Here is a 27,325-nt window from a genome sequence, read left to right on the forward strand (position 1 = left end):
GGATCTGTAGACAAAACTGTCTAGGTCTAAATCCTGGCTCTACCATTTACTAGCTCAGTGTTTGGGGGACAGGAAACTTGGTTTCCTGATCTGTTAAAGAGGGATATGTCATAAAAGTGAGATTAAATAAGTGTTAATAATGAGTAGGAAGGAGCACATGAAAAACAGTGGAAAATTTCTTATAATACTATGGCTGGTAACTACTTTTTTCTCCTTTGTATCTCTGTAAACATTTCTTCACATGAAATTCAATGCAAGACTTATTTTTCAGACAATATTAATATTTCATTCCATCAACACTGGTGAAGTGGTCTGTTCTTGGGTGCCTTAGACCTTGATGCTTACTTTTCCTCTTTGGAAAAGATTGCATATGAAAGCATTTTCTTTCTATTTAAGCAAGTTCCTTCTTCATCAAATTTGTGTTCTGGTTCACAGGCCTTCTCTTCTATGAGCTTCTTCAGCTCAGCTGTTACTGCCTTTCCCCTTTTCTTCACATTCTAAAAAGAAAATGCTTAAACTTCTAAATCGAACCATGACTATAGACATAGAAAGTTAGTAGTGGGACTAATTCCTTCAACACTTGGGGTATCAGAAGAAACAATTATAAAGCCTCCTGGCTTTCTCTAGAGTTATAATAATGGAGAGAAAATGGATCCAATGAAAAGAGGAGACTGAAAAATGAAAAAAACTGAAACTAAGAACTAAGTACCTGAGTTTAACAGCCACTTGGATACAGCTAAAGAGAGAATAAACTAGAAAATTGTAGAAAATATCCAGACAAAAGCATGGAGAACAAAATAGATGGCGTGTACACAGAAGAGTATAATTGGAATACCAGAAGGGGAGAAGAGATAGAATGGTGCAGAAGCAATATCTAAAAAGATAACAGCCAAGAATTTTCCAAAGATAATGAAAGACATGAAGTCACAGATTCAAGAAAAACGATGAGCCCCAATTAGGATAAATTAATCCCCCCCACCGCCAGCATCATAGAATATACTGATGAAAACCAAAAATATGTAGACTATCTTGAAAGCAGCTAGACAAATAGACACCATCCTCAAAGAAGGAACAAGAAGATGGATATCTAACTTTTCAACAGAAATTATAGAAGTCAGAAAACAATATAATGACATCTTGAAAGTGCTAAAAATAACTGCCAACCTATAATTCAATACCTATGTTGAAATATCCTTTAAAAATAAAGACAAAATGAAGTTATTTCCAGACAAATAAAAACAAAGTTTATCCTGAGCAGAATTCTTAAAATAAATAATAAATGGAATTCTTCAGGCAGATGAAAAATTATCCTAGATGGAAATACAGGAAGAAATAAAGAGCAACCGAAACGGTAAATACACTTGACCCTTGCACAATGAAGGCATCAGAAAATCCAAGTATAACTTTTGACTCACCCCAAAACTAGTAATAGCCTACTGTTGACCAGAAGGCTTACTGGTAACATAAACAGTCGATTAACACATACTTTGTATGTTATATATATTATATACTGTGTTCTTACAATAAAGGTAGAAAAAAATATTAAAAAAATCATAAGGAAAATACAGTTGCAGTAGTGTCCTCTATTTATTGATACTATAAGTTTATGCTGTCTGTTTACAAGATGAATCGTCTGTCAGTACCTACATCAATATTGTCCTAATGATACAAATACCATAGATGATATATGTATCACAAACATTAGACATCAAAAATGAAAAGAAAATGTGAAAAAGAAATTATTTGTTTATAGGTACTATATTTATTGAAAAAAATCCATGTATACGAGTAGACTCGAGTAGTTCAAACCCTTGTTGTTCAAGAGTCAACAACTGTATTTGGGTAACTCTAAGTGAATGACTGTACAAAGTAATGATATTGTCTTATGAGATTTAAAATAATGTAAAACTTAAATGCATGAAACAAACAATGGGAGGGAACACTAAATGGAGTAAAAAGTGTTCTAAGGTCAAGCATTGCCTATAAAATGGTAAAAGTAGCAATTCATATTAGACTCTAATATTAGAGTCAAGAATCCATATCATGATCTTTAGGATAACTTCAAAAGGTACAATGAAAGATGTATAATTAATGAGGTAATGGGGAATGCGAAAAAGAAATCCCAAAGAAGGCTAAAATAAGTAGAGGAAAAAACAGACACAGATAAGGGAAAACGACCATAAAATAATGCAACAAATAGAAAACAAGTATTAAGATTATAGTTATGAGCCCACATATATCAGTAAGATTACATTAAACATAATCTAAAATTTCCAATTAATAATTATTTTCAAATTGGATTAAAAATACATGTTCAGCTTAATAAATAATTATAAAGCTAGCATCCATGTAGCCACTACTCAGATAAATACATTTTAACCTTTTTTTTTTTTTTTTTGCGGTACGGGGGCCTCCCACTGTTGTGGCCTCTCCCGTTGCGGAGCACAGGCTCCGGACGCACAGGCTCAGTGGCCATGGCTCACGGGCCCAGCCGCTCCGCGGCATGTGGGATCTTCCCAGACCAGGTCACGAACCCGTGTCCCCTGCATCGGCAGGCAGGCCCTCAACCACTGTGCCACCAGGGAAGCCCCAGATAAATACATTTTAAATTATCAGCACTTCAGAAACCCACGTGCCTCCATCCTGAATCATAAATCTCCTCCATAAATAGCATTTGTGGTACTAATCCCCTTGTTTTACTCTTTAGATTTACCATCTAGCTTTGAATTAATCAATAATATACTTTTTGCTGGCTATTTTTGAACTTCATTTGAATGGAATCATACTATTCCTTGTGTCTGCCTTTCAATAATGTTTTTTGTGGGAGTAACATACTGTTACATGTGACTGTAGTTCCTTCACTTTCATTAATGTACAAAATTCTACCGTATGGATTTACAGCAATTATTTTCCTTTTCAGCTGTAGATGGACTTTTTTTCCTTCTGGTTTTTGGCTATTATGGAAAATGCTGCTAATAAACATTCCTCTAGATATGTCCTATTGCACATGCGAACATGTGCATGTCTCTAGCTAGGGTATATACCAAGGGATAGGACTGCTAGGTCAAAGGATATTCAGATCTTCAATATTTCTAGATAATGCCAAATTTTTTCTAAAGTACTATGCCAATTTACTCACCCAACAAAATATTAACTAAAACCAATTCCCTTTATTTCAAAACCTCACCAATACCTGGTATTGTCAGATTTTAAAATGTTTTACTTTTCCTTACCTGATATGAAATGGTATCTCATTGTGGTTTTAATTTGCATTTCCCTGATTACTAGTGAAGATGAGCACCTTTTCATATGTTTATTTGCTATTTGGAATTCCTCTTTTGTGAAGTAGATGTACAAGTCTTTTGCCCATTTTTCTTTTGCATTATCTGGCTTTTACTCATTGATTTGTTGAAGTTCTTTATATATATTCTGGGTACTAGTCCTCTATAGGTTATATGTGCTGCAAGTATCTTCTCCCACTTGATGGCCTGTCTTCTCACTATCTTTATAGTGCCTTTTGAGAAAAGAAGTTTCTAATTTTAATGTGGTAAAATTGATCTTTTTTTTTCTTTTATGGCAAGGGTATTTGTGTCTGAAGATATCTTTCCTTATCCGAAGTTCATGAAGGCATTTTATGTTACCTTCTAAAAGCTTCATAATTTTCCTTTAGATATTTAGTTCCTTAATTCACTTGAGATTGACGTACAGGATTGGACTCAGGGATCCAATTTCTTTTATATTTCTCACAATATGAACAGCAATATGAATTTACTAAAGTCAATCATTTCCCAATTGATCTGCCATACAATCTCCAACACAAATCACATAATACATATAGGTATAGGTTTCCGGACTCTCTGTTACACAGCTCTGTTGTCTAGCACTTGCCAATATCACATTATCCTAATTACTGCAGTTTCATAATGTCCTGACATCTGATGGCAAATTCCTTCCATTCTGTTTCTCTACTTAAAGGGTATCTTGGCCTCTTAACCCATTGCATTTATATATACATTTACGAATGAAATCAGCTTTTCAAGTTCCATAAAATTACACACTGGGAAACTGACTGAAACTGTCCTCTATCAATTAATTTGAACAAAAGTAAAAGCATTTTTAATACTGTATTGTCCAAACCATAAACATAGTACGTTTCTCCAATTCTTCTTCTTCAATATTTCAAAGTTTCGTAATTTTCTTCAGTTATTACATGCCTCGTTAATTTTATTTCTAGGTACTTGATACATTTAATACTATTATATGTTTAAAATTTTTTCATTTCCTAATTTTTTATATCTTATAGGAATACAATTGATTTCTTATATGTTTGAGTTTAGCAATCTTGCTAAACTCTTATTAATCCTAATAATTTATCTGTAAATTCCTTTGGATTTCCTACATATATACCCCCAATCATCTAGGAATAGTAATAATATTTATTGTTTCTTCTTTTTGAATCTTTTATATTTTTCTTTCTTTTGTTTTTCTGCATTTTTGCATTAGCTAAGATATCCAATATAACCTTAAAGTGGTAACAGCAGGCATCCTTCTATTTTTATCTCAAAGGGAATATTTCCAGTATTTCATTATCAGATTTGTTTTAGGGTTTTTATAGATACTCTTTATCAAATTAAGGAAGGTACCTCCTATCCCAACTTTGCCAAGAATTTCTTTTTAATCATAAACATGTATTTTATAAAATCCTACATCTATTTTGAGCTGATGATGACTCTCCTCCTGGCACATTATGTAAGTTGACTTGCTATTGTTAAACCAATGTTGCAGCATTCCTGGAACAAACTCAACTTTTATAGACTGTTGAATTTGGTTTACTAGTTTCTGTTTAGGATATCTGCATCTATTTTGTGGGTAAAAGTAAACTGTAATTTTCCATTTCTGTAAAATTTTTAAATTGATTTTATTATCAAAGTATCAGAGTTATACCAAATTTTAGCATCTAGTCTCATAAAATGAAAAATATTCCCTCTTTTTTTATTCTTTGGGATAGTTTGTTTAAAACTGGTATTGTTTCTTTCTTAAGTGTTTTATAAAATTCACCACTGAACCTACCCATCAGGGTCAAGTTACACAATTGTTACACCTATTCTCACACTCACCATGGGCTGACAGTGCTGCCTGAAACAGTTTCATAAATTGCACATTCTTCCTTCATTATAGAGCATGAGGTGAATTGTTCATATCATGGGTATAAGCCACTGATAAAGTTAACATATCAGTCTATAAAATGTTATTTTAATGACATTTTCACTTCCATCAACAGCATTTTTCTTTTTTGTCACTTTATGAGTTTCAGCACAGGCATCAATAAGTAGTAACAACAAACACTCACTGAAATGTGACTCTTTCCTTTGTCAACTAAATAAATGCCTTCTTCACAGCAGCTTCCTGGCTCAAAACTAAAATGCAGGCCTCAATATCATGGAATATTAGGGTTTCTTCTGAAGAGCCAGAACTGCATGTGAATTCCCAAATACCAAGAATCTCCTGTAAATGGTGTCAATCTGTAATGCTTCTCTTTCATTTTATAGCATCCTTGAGTATGCATAGTTATGTGGGGGAAAGAGGGGTGTTCTCCAAACAATGGCCATCATTTAATTCACTTATTTTTGGTTATAAATTTTCCTCTTTTTAAAAGCTGATGTATAATTTAACATATAAAAGCAAAACCATAGGACATTTTAAGGAGTGAAATGTTAAGAATAAATAAATAATATTATAAAGCTCCAAAACTGTTGAGAATCACCAGTCAAGAGAATTCATTACAATGTCCCCATTCCCCTATCCTTGAACATCAATCCAGGCCAGGATCACCAATCAAGCATCTTTGTTAAACTAAACTATTTCTTCCCTATCAGCCCCAAATCTTCTATTAGACTAGATTGGAGATTAGGTGTCTCAGCTGCTTTGTGATCAATCAGACAAATAAGTTAACCTATTCACTATAGTTTGAAGTTATCATGATACTACTTTCCACATGCAGGGAACTAATTTTAGACACTTTTCTCCTAGTCTTACTCCTCTGTGTAATTCTTTAAAACCACTGTTTCATAGGGCCTTGATTCTTCCATGTGTAGAAGTGGAAACTACTGGAGTGATCCAGTTGATCACTCCAGTTGCCATGCCAAAGATGGAAAGCATCACAATGAAAAACCTGATCACCTAACCAATTCAAAATTTTATTCAGTACAGTTAAAACAACAATAAAAGCTTTTGAGAACCAATTTCTTCATAATGGACAAAAATAGCATTCATATAAATATGAAGCTTTAAGCTATTTTATGCTTGATTATATGTGTTTACAAACATATTTAGGTAAGTAAGTTTATGCATTTTTATAGAAATGCCTACCTTTCAGAAACAGCCTCATTATGTTCCCGTGACAAATTAATCTTTTCACTTTCTTTTTCTGAAGGGTTAGAAGGTTCAGAGTTCACAGAAGTTTTTCTTTCCTGTGGACTATTAACTGACTCTGGATTCTTATCCAAATTCATAGTCTCTGAATTTGCAACCTGTTAGTTGGGTGAGGAAAAAGCAGTTGAGGGGGGGTTACCAATTGTGCTCTTCCAACAAAATTGAAGATAGGTTAAAATTCCACTTGGAAAGTGTTCTCAAAATATTCTTGCATACACACAGTAAAACATATATTAAATTATATGTATATCAATGGCTGATAACCATGACTGCAATTAGTCTGCCAAAATGAATTTAAAAAAATACTTCAAAAGAAATAAAAATGACAGCACAAATCAACTTCCTAGCTTGAACAGAAAGAAGGAGAAACAAATACCTAAGTACTTAGACAACATTTTATTCCTATTATACTAAATTTTAGGAATAAACATTAGACTTCAACAAGGAAACTTTTACTTTTGTTATACTTCTAATAAGAGTGAAGACCAGAAATAAATCAATTTTCCAAGTTGCTCTTCTAGTTGATGAGTTTTGGATAGGCTAAGAATTTCCCCAATCAAATCCTTGTTCCTTTTTGCTAAAGTTTCTCCTTCAATTTATCTCTTCTCTCTCACATTTTACTGTAAGAAGCAAGAAACCAAGCCAAACCTTCAACATTTTGCTCAAAAATCTCATCCGCCTAATAAACATGCAAGTTTATCACTTACAAATTCTGCTTTCCATATCACTGTAGGTCACATTTCAGCTAGGCTTCCTGCCACTATGTAACAAGAACCCCATCCCCTCCCCAATTTCCAATAACATGTTCCTCTTTTGAGTCCTCACCAACAGTGCTTTTAAATATCCGTATTTCTACCAACAATTTATGAAGATTTAGGTATTCTCTTAGACTATACAGGGTTTCTCTACAATGTTCCTCATTTCCTCCTGAGCCCTCACTTGCAGACTTTATCATCTATATTTCTATAATACTAAGAGTCTGTTCAAGGCAATCCAGGCTTTTGAAAAATCATGCTCCTTAATATTCTTCCAGCCTCTACCATTCCAAATCCACTTCCACATTTTTAGGTATCTGTTACAACAGCATGCCATACTTCCTGGTACCACATTCTATATTCATTTCCCGAGGCTGCGATAACAAATTACCACAAACTGGGTGGTTTAAAACAACAGAAATTTATTCCGTCACACTTCTGAAGGCCAGAAGTTTGAAATCAGTTTCATTAAGATCAAGTTGTTAGCAGGGCTGCATCCCTTCTGGAGGCTTCAGGGGAAAAATCTGTTTCCTTTTCTCCAGCTTCTAGAAGCTGCCAGCATTCCTTGGCTTGTACCCCTTGCCTCCATCTTCAGTGCAATCATCCAGCCTCTGCTTTCATTGTCCAATTTCCAACTTGTCTTTAACCTTCTTGACTCCTTTTTATAAGGACCCTTGTGATTATATTGAGCCCACCAGGATAATCTTCCCATCTATAAGCTTCTTTTAGCACATTAAGTAACATACTCACAGGTTCCAGGGATTAGGTCGTGGACATCTTTTAGGGGCCATAATTCACCACTATCAACCATCTTGACACAATTAGCACAGAAGTGACATTTATAGAATACTATACCCAATATTCTTTTCAAGTATACATGAAACATTTACCAAGTGAAAGCATATCTTGGGCTATAAAATAAGTGTCAATAACTCAATGTTGCAATTTTACACAGTACGGTCTCTGACCAAAATGAAATTAGATATCCATAAAAATAAGATACCTAGAAATGTGTGGAAGTTAAAAATATCCTTCTAAATAACCATTGGGTCAAAGAACAATACCATAAGGGAAATTGGAAATTATTTTGAACTGATGGAAAACAAAAATACAATATAATACAGATTATATTATACTCTCTACACTGAAAAGTACATAATATAAGCATTAAGAAGATGCTTAGAAGGTGCTTAGAAAGAGCAGTGCTTAGAAGAAAATTTATAGCTTTAAATGTTTTCTAGTAGAAAAGGTTAAAAATTAATGCTCTTTGTCTCTTAAGAAGCTGGAAAAAGAAAAATAAATTATAACCAAAGTAAGACTGATCAAGAAAAAAAGGAGCCACTTCAGTTTTAATCAGAAACTGGCTGAGGTTGAGTCCAGATCCTAAGCATTTTTTTTTTTTTTTGCAGTACGCGAGCCTCTCATTGCTGTGGCCTCTCCTGCTGCGGAGCGCAGGCTCCGGACGAGCAGGCTCCGGATGCGCAGGCTCTGCGGCGATGGTTCACGGGCCCAGCTGCTCCGAAGCATGTGGGAAGTTCCTGAACCGGGGCATGAACCCCGCGTCCCCTGCATCGGCAGGTGGACTCTCAACCACTGCGTCACCAGGGAAGCCCAGATCCTAAGCATTTTAAAGCCTAGTTATTCAGAAGCCAGATACATCAGAAATACATCTACATGTGGAACAACTCCTACAGAACACCTACTGAACGCTGGCAGACCTCAGACCTCCCAAAAGGCAAGAAACCCCCCCCACGTAACTGGGTAGCGCAAAAGAAAAAAAGAATAAACAGAGACAAAAGGATAGGGACCAGACCTGTACCAGTGGGAGGGAGCTGTGAAGGAGGAAAGGTTTCCACACACTAGGAAGCCCCTTTGCGGGCGGAGACTGCGGGTGGCGCAGGGGGCAAGCTTCGGAGCCGCGCAGGAGAGCACAGCAACAGGGGTGCGGGGGGCAAAGTGCAGAGATTCCCGCACAGAGGATCGGTGCCGACCAGCACTCAACAGCCCGCGAGGCTTGTCTGCTCACCCGCCGGGGCGGGTGGGGCTGGGAGTTGAGGCTCAGGATTCGGTCGGAGGGCCGGGAGAGGACTGGGGTTGGCAGCGAGAACACAGCCTGCAGGGGGTTAGTGCACCACTGCTAGCCGGGAGGGAGTCCAGGGAAAAGTCTGGACCTGCCGAAGAGGCAAGAGACTTTTTCTTCCCTCTTTGTTTCCTGGTGCACGAGGAGAGGGGATTAAGAGTGATGTTTAAAGGAGCTCCAGAGACTGGCGCAAACCGTGGCTAAAAGCACGGACCCCAGAGATGGGCATGAGACGCTAAGGCTGCTGCTGCCGCCACCAAGAAGCCTCTGTGCGAGCACAGGTCACTGTACACACCCCCACTTCCGGGGAGCCTGTGCAGCCCGCCACTGCCAGGGTCCCGTGATCCAGGGCCAACTTCCCCGGGAGAACGCACGGGGTGCCTCAGGCTGGTGCAACGTCATGCTGGCCTCTGCCGCCGCAGGCTTGCCCCACATCCGCACCCCTCCCTCCCCCCAGCCTGAGTGAGCCAGAGCCCCCGAATCAGCTGCTCCTTTAACCCCGTCCTGCCTAAGAACAGACGCCCTCCGGCGACCTACACGCAGAGAGGCGGGGCCAAATCCAAAGCTGAGCCCCGGGAGATGTGCGAACAAAGAAGAGAAAGGGAAATCTCTCCCTGCAGCCTAAGAAGCAGCGATTAAAGCTTCACCATCAACTTGATGTACCCTGCATCTGTGGAATACATGAAGAGACAATGAATCATCCCAAATTAAGGAGGTGGACTTTGAGACCAAGATTTATGATTTTTTCCCCTTTTCCTCTTTTTCTGAGGGTGTATATGTATGCTTCTGTGTGAGATTTTGTCTGTATAGCTTTGCTTCCACCATTTGTCCTAGGGTTCTATCCTTCCTTTTTTTTAAAAAAACTTTTTCTTAATAATTATTTTTTATTTTAATAACTTTATTTTATTTTACTTTATCTTCTCTCTTTCTTTCTTTCCTTCCTTCCCTCCTTTAGACAAGGAATCATCCTAAATTAAGGAGGTGGAATTTGAGAGCAAGATTTATGATTTTTTCCCCTTTTCCTCTTTTTGTGTGTATGTGTATGCTTCTGTGTGAGATTTTGTCTGTATAGCTTTGCTTCCACCATTTGTCCTAGGATTCTATCCGTCCGTTTTTTTGTTTTGTTTTGTTTTTTCTTAATAATTATTTTTTAATTTTAATAACTTTATTATATTTTCTTACTTTATTTTATTATACTTTATCTTCTTTCTTTTTTTCCTTCCTTCCCTCCCTCCTTCCTCCCTCACTCCCTGCTCCCTCCTTTTTCTTTCTTTCTTTCTTTCTTTCTTTCTTTCTTTCTTTCTTTCTTTCTTCTACTAATTCTTTCTTTCTACTTTTTCTCCCTTTTATTCTGAGCTGTGTGGATGAAAGGCTCTTGGTGCTGCAGTCAGGAGTCAGTGCTGTGCCTCTGAGGTGGGAGAGCCAACTTCAGGACACTGGTCCACAAGAGACCTCCCAGCTCCACATAATATCAAACGGTGAAAATCTCCCAGAGATCTCCATCTCAACACCAGCACCCAGCTTCACTCGACAACCAGCAAGCTACAGTGCTGGACATCCTATGCCAAACAACTAGCAAGACAGGAACACAACCCCACCCATTAGCAGAGAGGCTGCCAAAAATCATAATAAGTCCACAGACACCCCAAAACACACCACCAGACGTGGACCTGCCCACCAGAAAGACAAGATCCAGCCTCATCCACCAGAACACAGGCACTGCGAATCATCCCAAATTGAGGAGGCGGACTTCTAGAGCAAGATCTATGATTTTTTCCCCTTTTCCTCTTTTTGTGAATGTGTATGTGTATGCTTCTGTGTGAGATCTTGTCTGTATAGGTTTGCTTCCACCATTTGTCCCAGCGTTCTATCCGACCATTTTTTTTTTTAATTTTTTTCTTAATAATTAATTTTAATTTAAAGAACTCTGTTATACTTTACCTTCTTTCTATCTTTCCTTCCTTCCTTCCCTTTTTGAGACAACGAATCGTCCCAAATTGAGGAGGTGGACTTGGAGAGCAAGTTTTATGATTTTTTCCACTTTACCTCTTTTTGTGAGGGTATATGTGTATGCTTCTATGTAAGATTTTGTCTCTATAACTTTGCTTCCACCATTTGTCCTAAGGTTCTATCCTTCCCTTTTTTTTTTCCTCTAAATAATTATTTTTTTAATTCAATAACTTTATTATACTTTATTTTATTTTACTGTATCTTCTTTCTTTCTGTATTTTTTCCTTCCTTCCCTCATTCCTTCCTTCCTTCCCTCCTCCCTCCCTCCCTCCTTTCTTTCCTTCTTGCCTTCTTCCTTTCTTTTCTTCTTTCTTTCTTTCTTCCTTCCCTCCTTCCTTCCTTCCCTCCTCTCTTTCTTTCTTTCTTTCTTTCTTTCCTATTTCCTCCTACTTATACTAATTCTCTCTACTTTCTCTCCCTTTTATTCTGAGCCGAGTGGATGAAAGGCTCTTGCTGCTCCAGCCAGGAGTCAGGACTCTGCCTCTGAGGTGGGAGAGCCAACTTCAGAACACTCGTCAAGAAGAGACCTCCCAGCCCCACATAATATCAAACGGCGAAAATCTCCCAGAGATCTCCATCTCAACACCAGCACCCAGCTTCGCTCAACGACCAGCAAGCTACAGTGCTGGACAACCTATGCCAACCATATAGCAAAACAGGAACACAACCCCACCCACTAGCAGAGAGGCTGCCTAAAATCATAATAAGTCCACAGACACCCCAAAACACACCACCAGACGTGGACCTGCCCACTAGAGAGACAAGATCTAGCCTCATACACCACAACACAGCCACTAGTCCCCTCCACCAGGAAGCCTACACAACGCACTGAACCAACCTTAGCCACTGGAGACAGACATCAAAAACAACGGGAGCTACGAACTTGCAGCCTGCAAAAAGGTGAACCCAATCACAGTAAGATAAGCAAAATGAGAAGACAGAAAAACACACAGCAGATGAAGGAGCAGGATAAAAACCCACCAGACCTAACAAATGAAGAGGAAATAGGCAGTCTACCTGAAAAAGAGTTCAGAATAATGATAGTAAAGATGATCCAAAATCTTGGAAATAGAATGGACAAAATGCAAGAAGCAGTTAACAAGGACCTAGAAGAAATAAAGATGAAACAGACAATGATGAACAACACAATAAATGAAATGAAAAATACTCTAGATGGGATCAATAGCAGAATAAATGAGGCAGAAGAACGGATAAGTGACCTGGAAGATAAAATAGTGGAAATAACTACTGCAGAGCAGAATAAAGAAAAAAGAATGAAAAGAACTGAGGACAGTCTCAGAGACCTCTGGGACAACATTAAACGCACCAACATTCGAATTATAGGGGTTCCAGAAGAAGAAGAGAAAAAGAAAGGGACTGAGAAAATATTTGAAGAGATTATAGTTGAAAACTTCCCTAATATGGGAAAGGAAATCGTTAATCAAGTCCAGGAAGCACAGAGAGTCCCATACAGGATAAATTCAAGGAGAAATACGCCAAGACACATATTAATCAAACTGTCAAAAACTAAATACAAAGAAAGCATATTAAAAGCAGCAAGGGAAAAACAACAAATAACACACAAGGGAATCCCCATAAGGTTAACAGCTGATCTCTCAGCAGAAACTCTACAAGCCAGAAGGGAGTGGCAGGACATACTGAAAGTGATGAAGGAGAAAAACCTGCAACCAAGATTACTCTACCCAGCAAGGATCTCATTCAGATTTGATGGAGAAATTAAAACCTTTACAGACAAGCAAAAGCTGAGAGAGTTCAGCACCACCAAACCAGCTTTACAACAAATGCTAAAGGAACTTCTCTAGACAAAAACACAAGAGAAGGAAAAGTCCTATAATAACGAACCCAAAACAATTTAGAAAATGGGAATAGGAACATACATATCGATAATTACCTTAAATGTAAATGGACTAAATGCTCCCACCAAAAGACACAGATTGGCTGAATGGATACAAAAACAAGACCCATATATATGCTGTCTACAAGAGACCCACTTCAGACCTAGAGACACATACAGACTGAAAGTAAGGGGATGGAAAAAGATATTCCATGCAAATGGAAACCAAAAGAAAGCTGGAGTAGCAATTCTCATATCAGACAAAATAGACTTTAAAATAAGGACTATCAGAAGAGACAAAGAAGGACACTACATAATGATTAAGGGATCGATCCAAGAAGAAGATATAACAATTGTAAATATTTATGCACCCAACATAGGAGCACCTCAATACATAAGGCAAAAACTAGCAGCCATAAAAGGGGAAATCGACAGTAACACATTCATAGTAGGGGACTTCAACACCCCACTTTCACCAATGGACAGATCATCCAAAATGAAAATAAATAAGGAAACACAAGCTTTAAATGATACATTAAACAGGATGGACTTAATTGATATTTATAGGACACTCCATCCAAAAACAACAGAATACACATTTTTCTCAAGTGCTCATGGAACATTCTCCAGGATAGATCATATCTTGGGTCACAAATCAAGCCTTGGTAAATTTAAGAAAATTGAAATTATATCAAGTATCTTTTCCGACCACAACGCCATGAGATTAGATATCAATTATAGGAAAAGAGCAGTAAAAAATACAAACACATGGAGGCTAAACAATACACTACTTAGTAACGAAGTGATCACTGAAGAAATCAAAGAGGAAATTAAAAAATACCTAGAAACAAATGACAATGGAGATACAACGACCCAAAACCTATGGGATGCAGCAAAAGCAGTTCTAAGAGGGAAGTTTATAGCAATACAAGCCCACCTTAAGAAGCAGGAAACATCTCGAATAAACAACCTAACCTTGCACCTCAAGCAATTAGAGAAAGAAGAACAAAAAAACCCCAGAGTTAGCAGAAGGAAAGAAATCATAAAAATCAGATCAGAAATAAATGAAAAAGAAATGAAGGAAACAATAGCAAAGATCAATAAAACTAAAAGCTGGTTCTTTGAGAAGATTAACAAAATTGATAAACCATTAGCCAGACTCATCAAGAAAATAAGGGAGAAGACTCAAATCAATAGAATCAGAAATGAAAAAGGAGAAGTAACAACTGACACTGCAGAAATACAAAAAATCATGAGGGATTACTACAAGCAACTCTATGCCAATAAAATGGACAATCTGGAAGAAATGGACAAATTCTTAGAAATGCACAAACTGCCAAGACTGAATCAGGAAGAAATAGAAAATATGAACAGACCAATCACAAACACTGAAATTGAAACTGTGATTAAAAATCTTCCAACAAACAAAAGCCCAGGACCAGATGGCTTCACAGGCGAATTCTATCAAACATTTAGAGAAGAGCTAACACCTATTCTTCTCAAACTCTTCCAAAATATAGCAGAGGGAGGAACACTCCCAAACTCATTCTACGAGGCCACCATCACCTTGATACCAAAACCAGACAAGGATGTCACAAAGAAAGAAAACTACAGGCCAATATCACTGATGAACATAGATGCAAAAATCCTCAACAAAATACTAGCAAACAGAATCCAACAGCACATTAAAAGGATCATACACCATGATCAAGTGGGGTTTATTCCAGGAATGCAAGGATTCTTCAATATACGCAAATCTATCAATGTGATTAACCATATTAACAAATTGAAGGAGAAAAACCATATGATCATCTCAATAGATGCAGAGAAAGCTTTTGACAAAATTCAACACCCATTTATGATAAAAACCCTGCAGAAAGTAGGTGTAGAGGGAACTTTCCTCAATATAATAAAGGCCGTATATGACAAGCCCACAGCCAACATCATCCTCAATGGCGAAAAACTGAAAGCATTTCCACTAAGGTCAGGAACAAGACAAGGTTGCCCACTCTCACCACTCTTATTCAACATAGTTTTGGAAGTTTTAGCCACAGCAATCAGAGAAGAAAAGGAAATAAAAGGAATCCAAATCGGAAAAGAAGAAGTAAAGCTGTCACTGTTTGCAGATGACATGATACTATACATAGAGAATCCTAAAGATGCTACCAGAAAACTACTAGAGCTAATCAATGAATTTGGTAAAGTAGCAGGATACAAAATTAATGCACAGAAATCTCTGGCATTCCTATATACTAATGATGAAAAATCTGAAAGTGAAATCAAGAAAACACTCCCATTTACCATTGCAACAAAAAGAATAAAATATCTAGGAATAAACCTACCTAAGGAGACAAAAGACCTGTATGCAGAAAATTATAAGACACTGATGAAAGAAATTAAAGATGATACAAACAGATGGAGAGATATACCATGTTCTTGGATTGGAAGAATCAACATTGTGAAAATGACTCTACTTCCCAAAGCAATCTATAGATTCAATGCAATCCCTATCAAACTACCACTGGCATTTTTCACAGAACTAGAACAAAAAATTTCACAATTTGTATGGAAACACAAAAGACCCCGAATAGCCAAAGCAATCTTGAGAACAAAAAATGGAGCTGGAGGAATCAGGCTGCCTGACTTCAGACTATACTACAAAGCTACAGTAATCAAGACAGTATGGTACTGGCACAAAAACAGAAAGATAGATCAATGGAATAGGATAGAAAGCCCAGAGATAAACCCATGCACATATGGTCACCTTATCTTTGATAAAGGTGGCAGGAATATACAGTGGAGAAAGGACAGCCTCTTCAATAAGTGGTGCTGGGAAAACTGGACAGGTACATGTAAAAGTATGAGATTAGATCACTCCCTAACACCATACACAAAAATAAGCTCAAAATGGATTAAAGACCTAAATGTAAGGCCAGAAACTATCAAACTCTTAGAGGAAAACATAGGCAGAACACTCTATGACATAAATCACAGCAAGATCCTTCTTGACCCATCTCCTAGAGTAATGGAGATAAAAACAAAAATAAACAAATGGGACCTAATGAAACTTCAAAGCTTTTGCACAGCAAAGGAAACCATAAACAAGACCAAAAGACAGCCCTCAGAATGGGAGAAAATATTTGCAAATGAATCAACTGACAAAGGATTAATCTCTAAAATTTACAGGCAGCTCATGCAGCTCAATAACAAAAAAATAAACAACCCAATCCAAAAATGGGCAGAAGACCTAAATAGACATTTCTCCAAAGAAGATATACAGACTGCCAACAAACACATGAAAGAATGCTCAACATCATTAATCATTAGAGAAATGCAAATCAAAACTACAATGAGATATCATCTCACACCAGTCAGAATGGCCATCATCAAAAAATCTAGAAACAATAAATGCTGGAGAGGGTGTGGAGAAAAGGGAACACTCTTGCACTGCTGGTGGGAATGTGAATTGGTTCAGCCACTATGGAGAACAGTACGGAGGTTCCTTAGAAAACTCCAAATAGAACTACCATATGACCCAGCAATCCCACTACTGGGCATATACCCTGAGAAAACCAAAATTCAAAAAGAGTCATGTACCAAAATGTTCATTGCAGCTCTATTTACAATAGCCCGGAGATGGAAACAACCTAAGTGTCCATCATCGGATGAATGGATAAAGAAGATGTGGCACATATATACAATGGAATATTACTCAGCCATAAAAAGAAATGAAATTGAGCTATTTGTAATGAGGTGGCTAGACCTAGAGTCTATCATACAGAGTGAAGTAAGACAGAAAGAGAAAGACAAATACCGTATGCTAACATATATATATGGAATTTACGAAAAAAAAATGTCATGAAGAACCTAGGGGTAAGACAGGAATAAAGACACACACCTACTAGAGAATGAACTTGAGGATAAGGGGAAGGGGAAGGGTAAGCTGTGACAAAGCGAGAGAGAGGCATGGACATATATACACTATCAAACGTACGTTAGATAGCTAGTGGGAAGCAGCTGCATAGCACAGGGAGATCAGCTTGGTGCTTTGTGACTGCCTGGAGGGGTGGGATAGGGAGGGTGGGAGGGAGGGAGACGCAAGAGGGAAGAGATATGGGAACATATGTATATGTATAACTGATTCACTTTGTTATAAAGCAGAAACTAACACACCATTGTAAAGCAATTATACTCCAATAAAGATGTGAAAATAAAGAAAGAAAAAGAAAGAAAGAAAGAAAGAAAAAAAGGAAACACAGATTATACTAGTATCAGAAATGAAACAGAGTATATCACTACAGATCTACAAAGGTTAAAAGGACAAGGGAATTTTATCAATAACTTTATGCCAACAAAATCATCAACTTAGATGAAATGGACAAATTCCTTCCTAAGATAACTTACAAAACTAATACACAAAATGAAATAGGAAAATCTGAATTGCTGTATACCTATGAAAGAATTACATTTTCAGGAAAAAGTATTCCTACAAAGAAAGGTCCTTGCCCAGATAGTTTTCAAGGTGGATTCTATCAAACATTTAAGGAAGTAATAAAAATCTTGCACAAACTTTCAGAAAACAGGGAAGGAAATGCTTCCCAATTGATTTATTGAGGCTAGCGCAAATATGATACTAAAGGGAATAAAGACGTAAGTAAAAATTCAGTGAATGTATACTTATGATTATTTAAAATTTTATATAAAAAATATAAACAGATACTAAACTCTACTTAATGATACCCATGCTGAAATATTTTGGAAGTGTACACTGCAAAGTGTATTTTGATACAAAATACGTTAGTACTTATGAATGTACCAAATATAAACATGGCTTAGGGGATGAGTAGGCTGGCAGATACATGACAAAAATAAATATATTAAAATAGTAAAGGTAGAAGTTAGACGTTGATTATACAAGCGTGCACTGTAAAATTCTCTCAGCTTTTCTATGTTTGAAATTTTTCATCATGATAAAATGGCGGGTAGGGAGGCAGTACAGGCAATCACAAATCACCTCTCTACTCACTTTATGAAATAAATACAGGTGGCATTTACTTTTGGCTATCTGAGGGTATCTTCTCCAGAGATAGAGTCAGAGGAACATTCTAAGTATAAATTTATTGTCTTTTAAACAAACCTATATCTTCGCTGGAAGTATATTCTGCTCTTAAAATCCAACTACTTATAATGTGGGGCAAATAAGTTATTAAAACTCCTATACATTTATACCAACCTTACAAGCTGTATTGCTGGATACCACGTTTGGTTCCACACAATTCCTTTGAGATAACATTACCGTTTTAATACGTCTTTGAAGTTTTTTAATTTTTGTCTAGAAGAGAAAAACAAATAAATACAAAACCAGAGTACCAGATAATATATCATATAGAGATGGAGAGAAAACTATTTGCCAATGTAATTTTGTGAGACTTAGGCATCCACCAAATAAATGAGAAATTCTTATGTAAGCCAAATATTTAAATCAGGTTTGATCTACTATAAGATGTTCAAGAATAGAAGATTAAAAGAATCAAACTTCTAATTGGTCCACAATAAAATTAATGTTGGTAGAAACACCAATTAGCAAGGAACCCTAGAAGAGTAAAACAAAACAAAAAACCTAAAGAAAGTTTGAAACAGGTTATACAAGCTCTAATATAGAATATATTTTGAACTGACACAGAATGGCTGATAGTTCTACAAGTATTTCTCAAGGGCCAATACAGCTGAGATATAATAACTTATATTACCAATGGTATAGCACATCAGGGTTGTGGCCAGGGATCAGATTTGGGTCTACCTTTACTGTTTTCCTTTCCTAATATGTAAAATATCATTAAATTCTACTTTTTAAAAGGACTCAAATAAAATAAAATGAAATTAGAAACTTACGAAGAGTTCATCAGCTATTGCTTCATGTTTACTCCTGCACTGTGTCTTCCCAATGCGTTCAGTCAATTCTTTCAGTTTGTTATCAAATAGTTTGTAATTTATACTACAGATCTCCTGTCGAATCAAATGTCCGACCTAGAATGTTAAAATAAAAACCAAAACACTCCACGTTTCAAATTTAAAAGCAATTTTATTTTCTCCTTCTTAGAAACAGCTTTGCTCTTTTCTGGATTTACTGTAACTAATAAAAGGTACTTTATTTATGTATTTATATTACGATGTCAATAAGGTTTATAAAAGTTAAATAGCAAATTCAGCAGAACACATCTAATATTTAAATATATGGGTAAGTCAGAAATTAAATTTATTCTCCTAGTGCTAATTTTAGTTTCCTACAGTTTTGGATGAATTCCATAATACAAATTAAAGGAATAGTAAAAGTCTATATATATCCCATTTATACTTTTTAATGACTGTAGCTGAAACCTAGTATTCTATAAAAAGGGACTCCACTTATCTGAAAACCAGAGCCCAGTGAAAATGGCTGGTTGATCTGTAGTAGACAGAAAGGAAATTATGAAAATTTGAGCCTTGACCCCACCATTAACAAGCTATATGACCCTCAGGAAGTCACAACATCTCTGAGCTTCATTTGCCTGGTCCACAAATGGGTAGATGTCATACAATGTTGAACAAGTGATGCTCATAGGATTTTCATAAGAACATAAAAAGATAATATACATAAGAGTTCCATAAAATGGAAAACACTGAACTGAAATGAAAGAAATAAATATACAAGATAATCTCCTTGAGTTTTTTTTTGCAGGGGGAGATGATTTATTGTTAAAGTTGAAAAAAGCAATTATGTGACTAATGCTATCTGGCATAATACATGCTATTCTATCAGATTATAGTAGTTAGCACATGAAACATTAATGAATTTCATTATCTGGCTAGTTTTCAGAAAATAGGTTGGCCTATTTTCAGGTAGCAAAATTAATCTCAATGCCTACTGATATGAATGGCTTTGCTGAGCCATACATTCAGAAATATCCACTGCAGATGTTTGCTCAATGTATATGCCCCTTTTAGCAACTTTCACAACAGAGTAGTTAGTCTCTCTTAATAACAAAATCTGTCATGATATATTCAAGGTATTTATTAGTAATATTTATATCTTCCCATAATATCTTGTTTCTTGGTACTCAAAACTGGAACACATAGTTTCTGTGTTAAAACTTTTTTATACTGATGTCACCTAGATGATTAGTCATATTCAGTAGTTTTATTTGATTATTCCCAAGGTTTTTCCTTTTCATTCCCAATTGTTCTTGATCTTCAACATTATCATCTACTCGATTTCTTCTGTAATGCTTCATTAACATTTCTACAGTGGTTTCTCAACATTGTTAGACATGATTGTCATTTGTACTCTCATAACTTTTAAATATCTGATTAATAACTGCTCAAAACATATGTATTATGTAAATAAGTGCTCAGAAAGTCATACTATTTTTACTGACAGCCATTACCTGTCCCCATGTGTGGTTTTTATGGATTATTGCATGCTTGCCAGTTCACTGGCTGTCAATACGTGAAGTTCATACCCTGATGAATCTTGGAATACATATTTAACTGTTTTGAATATGGAAATACTGTTTTGCTAAGAAGCAAAAGCCATACAGTGTTCGTCAAACTTCCCTGGTAAGGAAGAATCATATGGAATACTTGTTAAATTCACAAATTCCTAGGACCTACCCTGATTCACCAATTTCCTGAAAAGAGGCCTGGAACCAATAATGATTCTTATCGGGTAAGTCTGAGAAAAGAGAAGCTTAAAACAATTAGTAGTGAGCTGAAGACAACACAATTTAAACAAGCACTCCTGGTGATTCAGATGGAGGCAGACTCTTAAAACTTGGTTACTTTGGATTAACTGCCCACCAAGGCATGCGTCCTCTAGTGTAGAGTACACATTTGTTCTAGTGGTTATGTTCTTCATACAGAAGGAAGACACAATAACCTCCACCAAATACCTCATATCTTCTGCAGATGGTAATGTGTCAAAAATTATGGAATCAGATGAAGTCCTAGCTACAATTTGCAGATGGTAGGCAAAGTGGCCTAAAGATTGGAGAAAAACTGGAAATTATGTATGTGTGTGTATACATATATATATTTCCCCTATCTGCCTTAACTTTCTGCAATGGTGGGTAGGGTTAACAACTTGGACTTCGGAAGAAAAACCCCTCTACTTCAGTAATTTAATTGGAATCAACCAGGCCAAGATCCTTCTGAAACCTCAAAAGGTAAGAGTCAACTGCTCTGGGACTCTCTCAGTAGGGAAGAACAATGTCAGAAAGGGAGGCCCTATTCCGCTGGGATTCAAACAAGAAAAACAAACAGATGTGGTTTAGAGAGTTAACTGTTCAGACAGGAATTAAAATATCAAGTGAGGGAGAGCTAGTTACTGAGAGATAGATAAAAGATAGGAATTAGCTAAAACCCACGCTGTCACCCGACAATGTAAGAAACTTCTGGTGGTAGTGGTGAGGGAGGATAACAAATAAACTGCATTCCTTCAACCTCACTGGCAAGGACCATATTCTGTGTCAACTTGAACCAAGTATTTTGTGAGGTAGATAATAGTAGTGAATGAAAACCCTGATTTTTCTGTGCCAGTGAAATTAAAATGTTCAAAGATTAAATTTTGTATTTATATGTCCATATCAGAACTTATTTCTGAAATCAGCTACTAATCACTGGGAGTAACACAGCTGCAATCCCCAAGCTCTTAAGCTAGATCCATGCTTCACATAATTCCGCTACCCCATCCCTGCAAACAATAGAATATTTACATATTTTTTATTAATGTTTCCTTTGGTCTTGCAGAAGAAAATAAGAAGTAGAAAGGGGAAGTATTGACTCACCTTTTAAGCTGATTCTGCATGAGTCTTTCAACGGTTTCCATTTATTATGTGAATATATATTGATATAACATGTAACTATGTAATTGTAATGGCCTATTTTAGAAACAGTATTTTTGTTTCTGAAACAGCAGGGTAATTTGGATTGGGACATTTTTTGGTCCATTATAGCTGATAACAGACAATCTATCACATAATGACTTTTAGTTGTGACATTTCAGTGGTAATAAAATAGCAAAACATGATCATCAACACAAGTCCTGATACAGGACCTACTAAAATCGAAGCTCATTACACTTAAAGTCAGAGTTGATCAGACATTAATGGAAACTGTAGTACAATGAGATGAAATGGGGCAAAAAGAAAAGGAAAAGTACACTTAATGATGCTATAAAAGCAAAACGTCAGATAATGCACCATATCTGTGTAAATTAGGGTAAGTAAACCTTTCCCTAATTTCTTGGAAATTAGGGCAAGTAAACCTGAATGTAGCAGGACTTTGTAATGAACTTCCGGGTTGCCTGGGTCTATGAAGTAGTGGTAAATTGTGATAATAAACAGCTATAGCCGCAGATCAAGAACGCCATGACCACTACAAAAGAGACAGAATTGTTCACAAAGCTCAAGGTCATGTAGTGTCTGACTTGAAGAGATTTGAGCATAATATTTCTAAAAAGCCCATTCTCTTTCTACTACAGCACTCTACCTTCACGTGATTCTGTAGGTTACTCTGCATAGGATCATTTTGAAGGATCTAGAGATGTTTTGGTGATGTAAACAATTATTTTTCCCTAATATCTCCACCTGCTAATAATTCAGTTTTCATATACCTGCCCTGTATCATGAAAGTTATCTGTACTCATTGTTTAGATCAATTAACTTTTACCATTTTTTACTAATCAAAAGTAAAAGTTTCTGAAGCAAATATTTAAGCCCAATATTTTACCTGTTCCAGCAATGCTGTTTGCTTTCCCAGAGCTAGAGAAATATTTTCATTAACTTGCTCTGAAGTTTTCACACGCTTAACATTTTCTTTGTTTTCTGAAAACATCCTCTTCTTTTGATTATGGCCTTGGGGAGACGGAAAGATGAGACAGAAAAATACTCCTTCTAATGAAGGAAACAGGGGAATTCTCTAATTTAGGGACCCCCTAAGCAAATTAAAAAACTAAAATGTGACCACAGCAGCATTTTTTAGAAAATGTAATTGTATAAAAAATTCTGACAAACTAATCCTTAAAAAAAAAGAATATTTTAGTCCTGGTCTCAGATATACTTTCCTTCCAGAGTATTTAATATACATTTAATACTTATTTAATACTAACAAAAACAATAAATTACAGCATTTGATCTTCTGTTTACAGTTATTTACCTGGTGGTCTTACATTATTTTTAGAGTTACTTAGGCAGTCCTACATATTTTTAATAGGTGATCCTACTATTATTTTTAAGCAATTTAAAATCCACCTTGTTAAATGATCACTCTGTAGCATACACAAGAAAACAAATAAAATTTATCCTAGTAAATCAAGTTTTTCTTATATTTCATCAACCTACAATAACACCCTTTTAATGAAATTTACTTGTGCTATTTTAATAACTTTATAACACTAGAACTTCATTGGTTAATTATTTGATGTGTTTCTCACTCTACACACAAACCTGTATGTATTCATTTTATCTATCTGCTTACACTTGGCATGTGATATACAGGCCAATTCTATGGAAAGAAATGGGTTCAACTATTTTAAAAACCCACTCCGTCTTTCAACTAGCCTCCTTATTAATTTAATAAAACTTCAAAAAAAAGAAAAGGTGTAAATGAAATAAACCAAGCAATTTCTATAAACCACCTTTTGATTTTGTTGTACTTTCAAAGGAAAGTGATTGATTCCTTCTTTGCCAGAATTTACTTCCCTTTGGACATAGAGGATACCATTCCCCCTCCCCGCCAAGAATGGTTCAGAAATAAGATACTCTGAAATAATTATCATTAACTGTTTTCCTGTCTATGTGTACTCTACTGTTTCTGAGATTATGAAACTGCCCAAAGCAAAGTTACTATTTTAACTTCTCCAAGAGATATGTAAGTATGCACTTACTGTTATTACTATCAGTGTCAAATGAGGACAGCCACTTTGCATCTGTACTTTCACAACTTAAAATGCTGGAATGACAGGTTCTACAGGACTCTTCACTTTTCAAAATGTCAGCAGCACAGTTACTAGAAATGACTGAATTTACCAAGTTAGGTATTTTATCAACAGGCACAAAAGGGATATCTGAATTTAAAGTTAAAGTGTTATTTTGTCTTTTATCACATAACTCAGAATTGGAGTTTGTTTCTAAATAGGAAACTATCTTGTCAATTCTCTTATCATCCAAGGTATTGGTTATTGTAGACTTTGACATCTGAACTACACCACTCAATACACTGGATGGACAGCAAATGGATTTCAGATTACAATCCTCTTCATGTTCAAAAATGGATCGTGTTACACTTGCCTGACATTCAAAATGGTTTTCAGAAGTGTTTTGTGAATCTTTTGCGTCTTGTGTAAAGAGTTTCCTGGGAGATTCTACTGTTTTGCTTGGCTTTTCATAAGGGTACACAACTTGTTCTTCAGTGTATTCTAATCTTGTTTTGGAATCAACATTTTCTAGTGGTTTTATTAAATTCTGAGAAAATACTTTACTTTTTGGTGCACATACTGAATTTTTTATAGAGTCCAAAGAGGAAGCATCATTTTCAGAATGTCTACATTTGCTACTTATGACATCAGTACTTGAATTCTGATTACTACTTGACACATTATTCCCAATTGCTGCTGTTTTTAGTGCTTCAACATTCTTTGACTTATTCAGGATCTCTGCTTGCTTCCGGCAACTTGCAGGCATTGTTTTCCTCGCTTTTAAAATCTTCCGTTTACTTCTATCTGGACTTGCCATCTTTCATATCCTAGAATTTAAGATACCATATTTAGCAGACAAAAGTTAACATTTACTTACAATATTAAAATAATTGTAATGCTGAGACTAATCTTTCCAGATTTAGATAATTATTTTTATTGAAAAATATACCCATTTTCATCTGTCATTGATAATTTTAATTTTCTTCTATAACTCTATATTAAGTCAAAATTTAGGGGCTTCCTTGGTGGCGCAGTGGTTGAGGGTCCGCCTGCCGATGCAGGGGACGTGGGTTCGTGCCCCGGTCCGGGAGGATCCCACATGCCGTGGAGCGGCTGGGCCCGTGAGCCATGGCCGCTGGGCCTGCTCGTCTGGAGCCTGTGCTCTGCAGCGGGAGAGGCCACAGCAGTGAGAGGCCCGCGTACCGCAAAAAAAAAAAAAAAAAAATTTATACTGTCAGTAAGCCTCTATTTGATACTAAGTCTGATAATTTATCTGGCCACTTTTTGTTATATCACCTCACTACTATAACCATTAAGTTCTGATTTAAATAATCCAAGTAGGCCATACTTTAGATAATATAAAGATTAAGTTGCATTTCTTCATAAAAACAAAAAACAATGTTTTGTGTGGAATGTTCCATTTTCTACATACCGTTGCACCTTTTTAAAGCTTTCCTAATGTTCAGATTTCCAAATTAATGGTACTGCACGAGTAATTCTCAACAATCATCAGTATGAAATGAGCACTAAAATACACGTGACGCTAGTTCAAATAAGAAAGCCAAGTTAGGTTTCAATATATCCTTAATTCTGAATTATTTCTGTTAATTTAGGAAAAATCTACTACATAGCAGGGAAAAATATTTTAGTATTTATTTCTCAGTATCCACATCAAGCCTGATCTGAACCATAGGTAAGTAAATGGTTTAAAAGAAAGGAAAACTGCCAAATTAAAAGGCAATTAAAGGCATAATACAAGCCAAAAAAAAAAGAAAATTATATAATACATGATAGACCAGTTACCTAACAAACTATAGAGCACTTATTAAACTGGAAGACATTTTAAGGTGCAAATAACCCAATCAAAGCTACCTGAATAATTTGATTTATCCTTATCTATTTTCTTACTCAAAGTTTTCATTTACTGTATTTTTTTCATTCACTATATCATTTGACCAGGAACAGTTCCTGGATTTGTTAGACCTGAAGGCTAAATGAGTATTTATTTAGAAAAAGAAAAAATATCACAAACTCAAATTGCAAAAACCTGTCATGTATACATAAAAATCAGGAAATCCAGAAAAATAGCACATTTTCATTAAGGGCCTGATACAAGACAGAACTCTATTTTCTCTATATGACTACATATTTGATAGCCTTTTCATGAATACAATATTTGTAATATTCCCCAAAGACAAACCAAATCTTTTCTCTAGCAAGGTTGATCAATTTTTAATTTTTTTATTTTGGGTTTTTTTTTCCCCAAACATTTTACTGAGGTACCTACAGAAAAGTGCACATATCATGTGTTCAGTTAAAAAAAGTTTCACAAACTGAATACACCCATTTAACCAGAATCAAGATCAAGAAGAGAATGATCCATAGATTCATCAATTATAACAAATATACCGCTCTGGTGGGGGATATTCATAATAGGAGAGGTTATGCATGTGGGCATCAGAGGATATATGAGAAATCTCTGTATCTTCTTCTTAATTTTGATGTGAGTCTAAAACTACTCTAAAAAAAATGAAGTCTGAAAAAAAAAGAGCTATAGAAATAAAAGAATTTTAAAATAAAGAGAATAATTCCAAGGGTCAACTGTACTGGTAACTGCCTAAAAGGTGAAGAAATAGTTTACATGTTGTAGTGAGGGTGAGTGAAATTTATTACCGGGAGCATAAAAAGCAACAACTCAGTCTAATTGGGGGATCACTGGCATCACCATCCTGACATTTAGACTTGAGTCCTTTGCTGCAAATAGGCCACATTTCACAGAGGTCTTTGGAATTGTGGTACTGTCCTGCAGCACAAGGTCAGAAAGACAGGTCATCTACATTTTCTCAAGTCTTAAAAATTTGTCATTTATAATTTACACCCTCAATCCATCTAGATTTTAGGATATATTTATAAGAAGGGATGTAATTTTGCTTTCCCTCAGATGTATACTGGCATACCTAGGAGATACTGCAGGTTAGGTTCCAGACAATGCAAATACTGCAATAAAGTGAGTCACATGAAGTTTTTGGTTTCCCAGGGCATATACAAGCTATTTATGCTGTAGTGTAGTGTACAACAGACTAAAAAAAAATGTACATACCTTAATTTGAAAATAACTTATTGTCCAAAAAATGCCAAAACAATTCCAATAGGAACGTCAAAGACCACTGATCACAGATCACCATAGCAATATAATAATGAAAAGTTTTGAAATATTGTAAGAATTACCAAAATGTGACAGA

General features: G+C 36.0%; 1 protein-coding gene across 2 annotated transcripts in view; it reads right to left on the minus strand.

Moving 5' to 3' along the window:
* The window catches only part of ATF7IP2 (activating transcription factor 7 interacting protein 2), a 63,401-nt gene extending 38,491 nt beyond the window's left edge, over positions 1–24,910 (minus strand). The window contains exons 1-6 of one of the 2 annotated variants that reach the window (XM_007462836.1): positions 24,054–24,900; positions 22,898–23,022; positions 19,025–19,159; positions 18,366–18,464; positions 6,370–6,530; positions 4,760–4,762 (exon numbers count right to left, since the gene is read on the minus strand). In XM_007462836.1, the coding sequence (XP_007462898.1) occupies positions 4,760–4,762; positions 6,370–6,530; positions 18,366–18,464; positions 19,025–19,159; positions 22,898–23,022; positions 24,054–24,900 (1,370 nt within the window). Of the gene's footprint in view, positions 1–4,759; positions 4,763–6,369; positions 6,531–18,365; positions 18,465–19,024; positions 19,160–22,897; positions 23,023–24,053 lie in introns of both variants that reach the window. The other variant, XM_007462835.1, reaches the window with a different exon arrangement.
* Between the last annotated feature and the right edge of the window lie 2,415 nt (positions 24,911–27,325).

Source organism: Lipotes vexillifer, unplaced genomic scaffold, assembly GCF_000442215.2.
Source record: "Lipotes vexillifer unplaced genomic scaffold, Lipotes_vexillifer_v1.1 scaffold306, whole genome shotgun sequence".
Classification (NCBI taxonomy): Eukaryota; Metazoa; Chordata; class Mammalia; order Artiodactyla; family Lipotidae; genus Lipotes; species Lipotes vexillifer.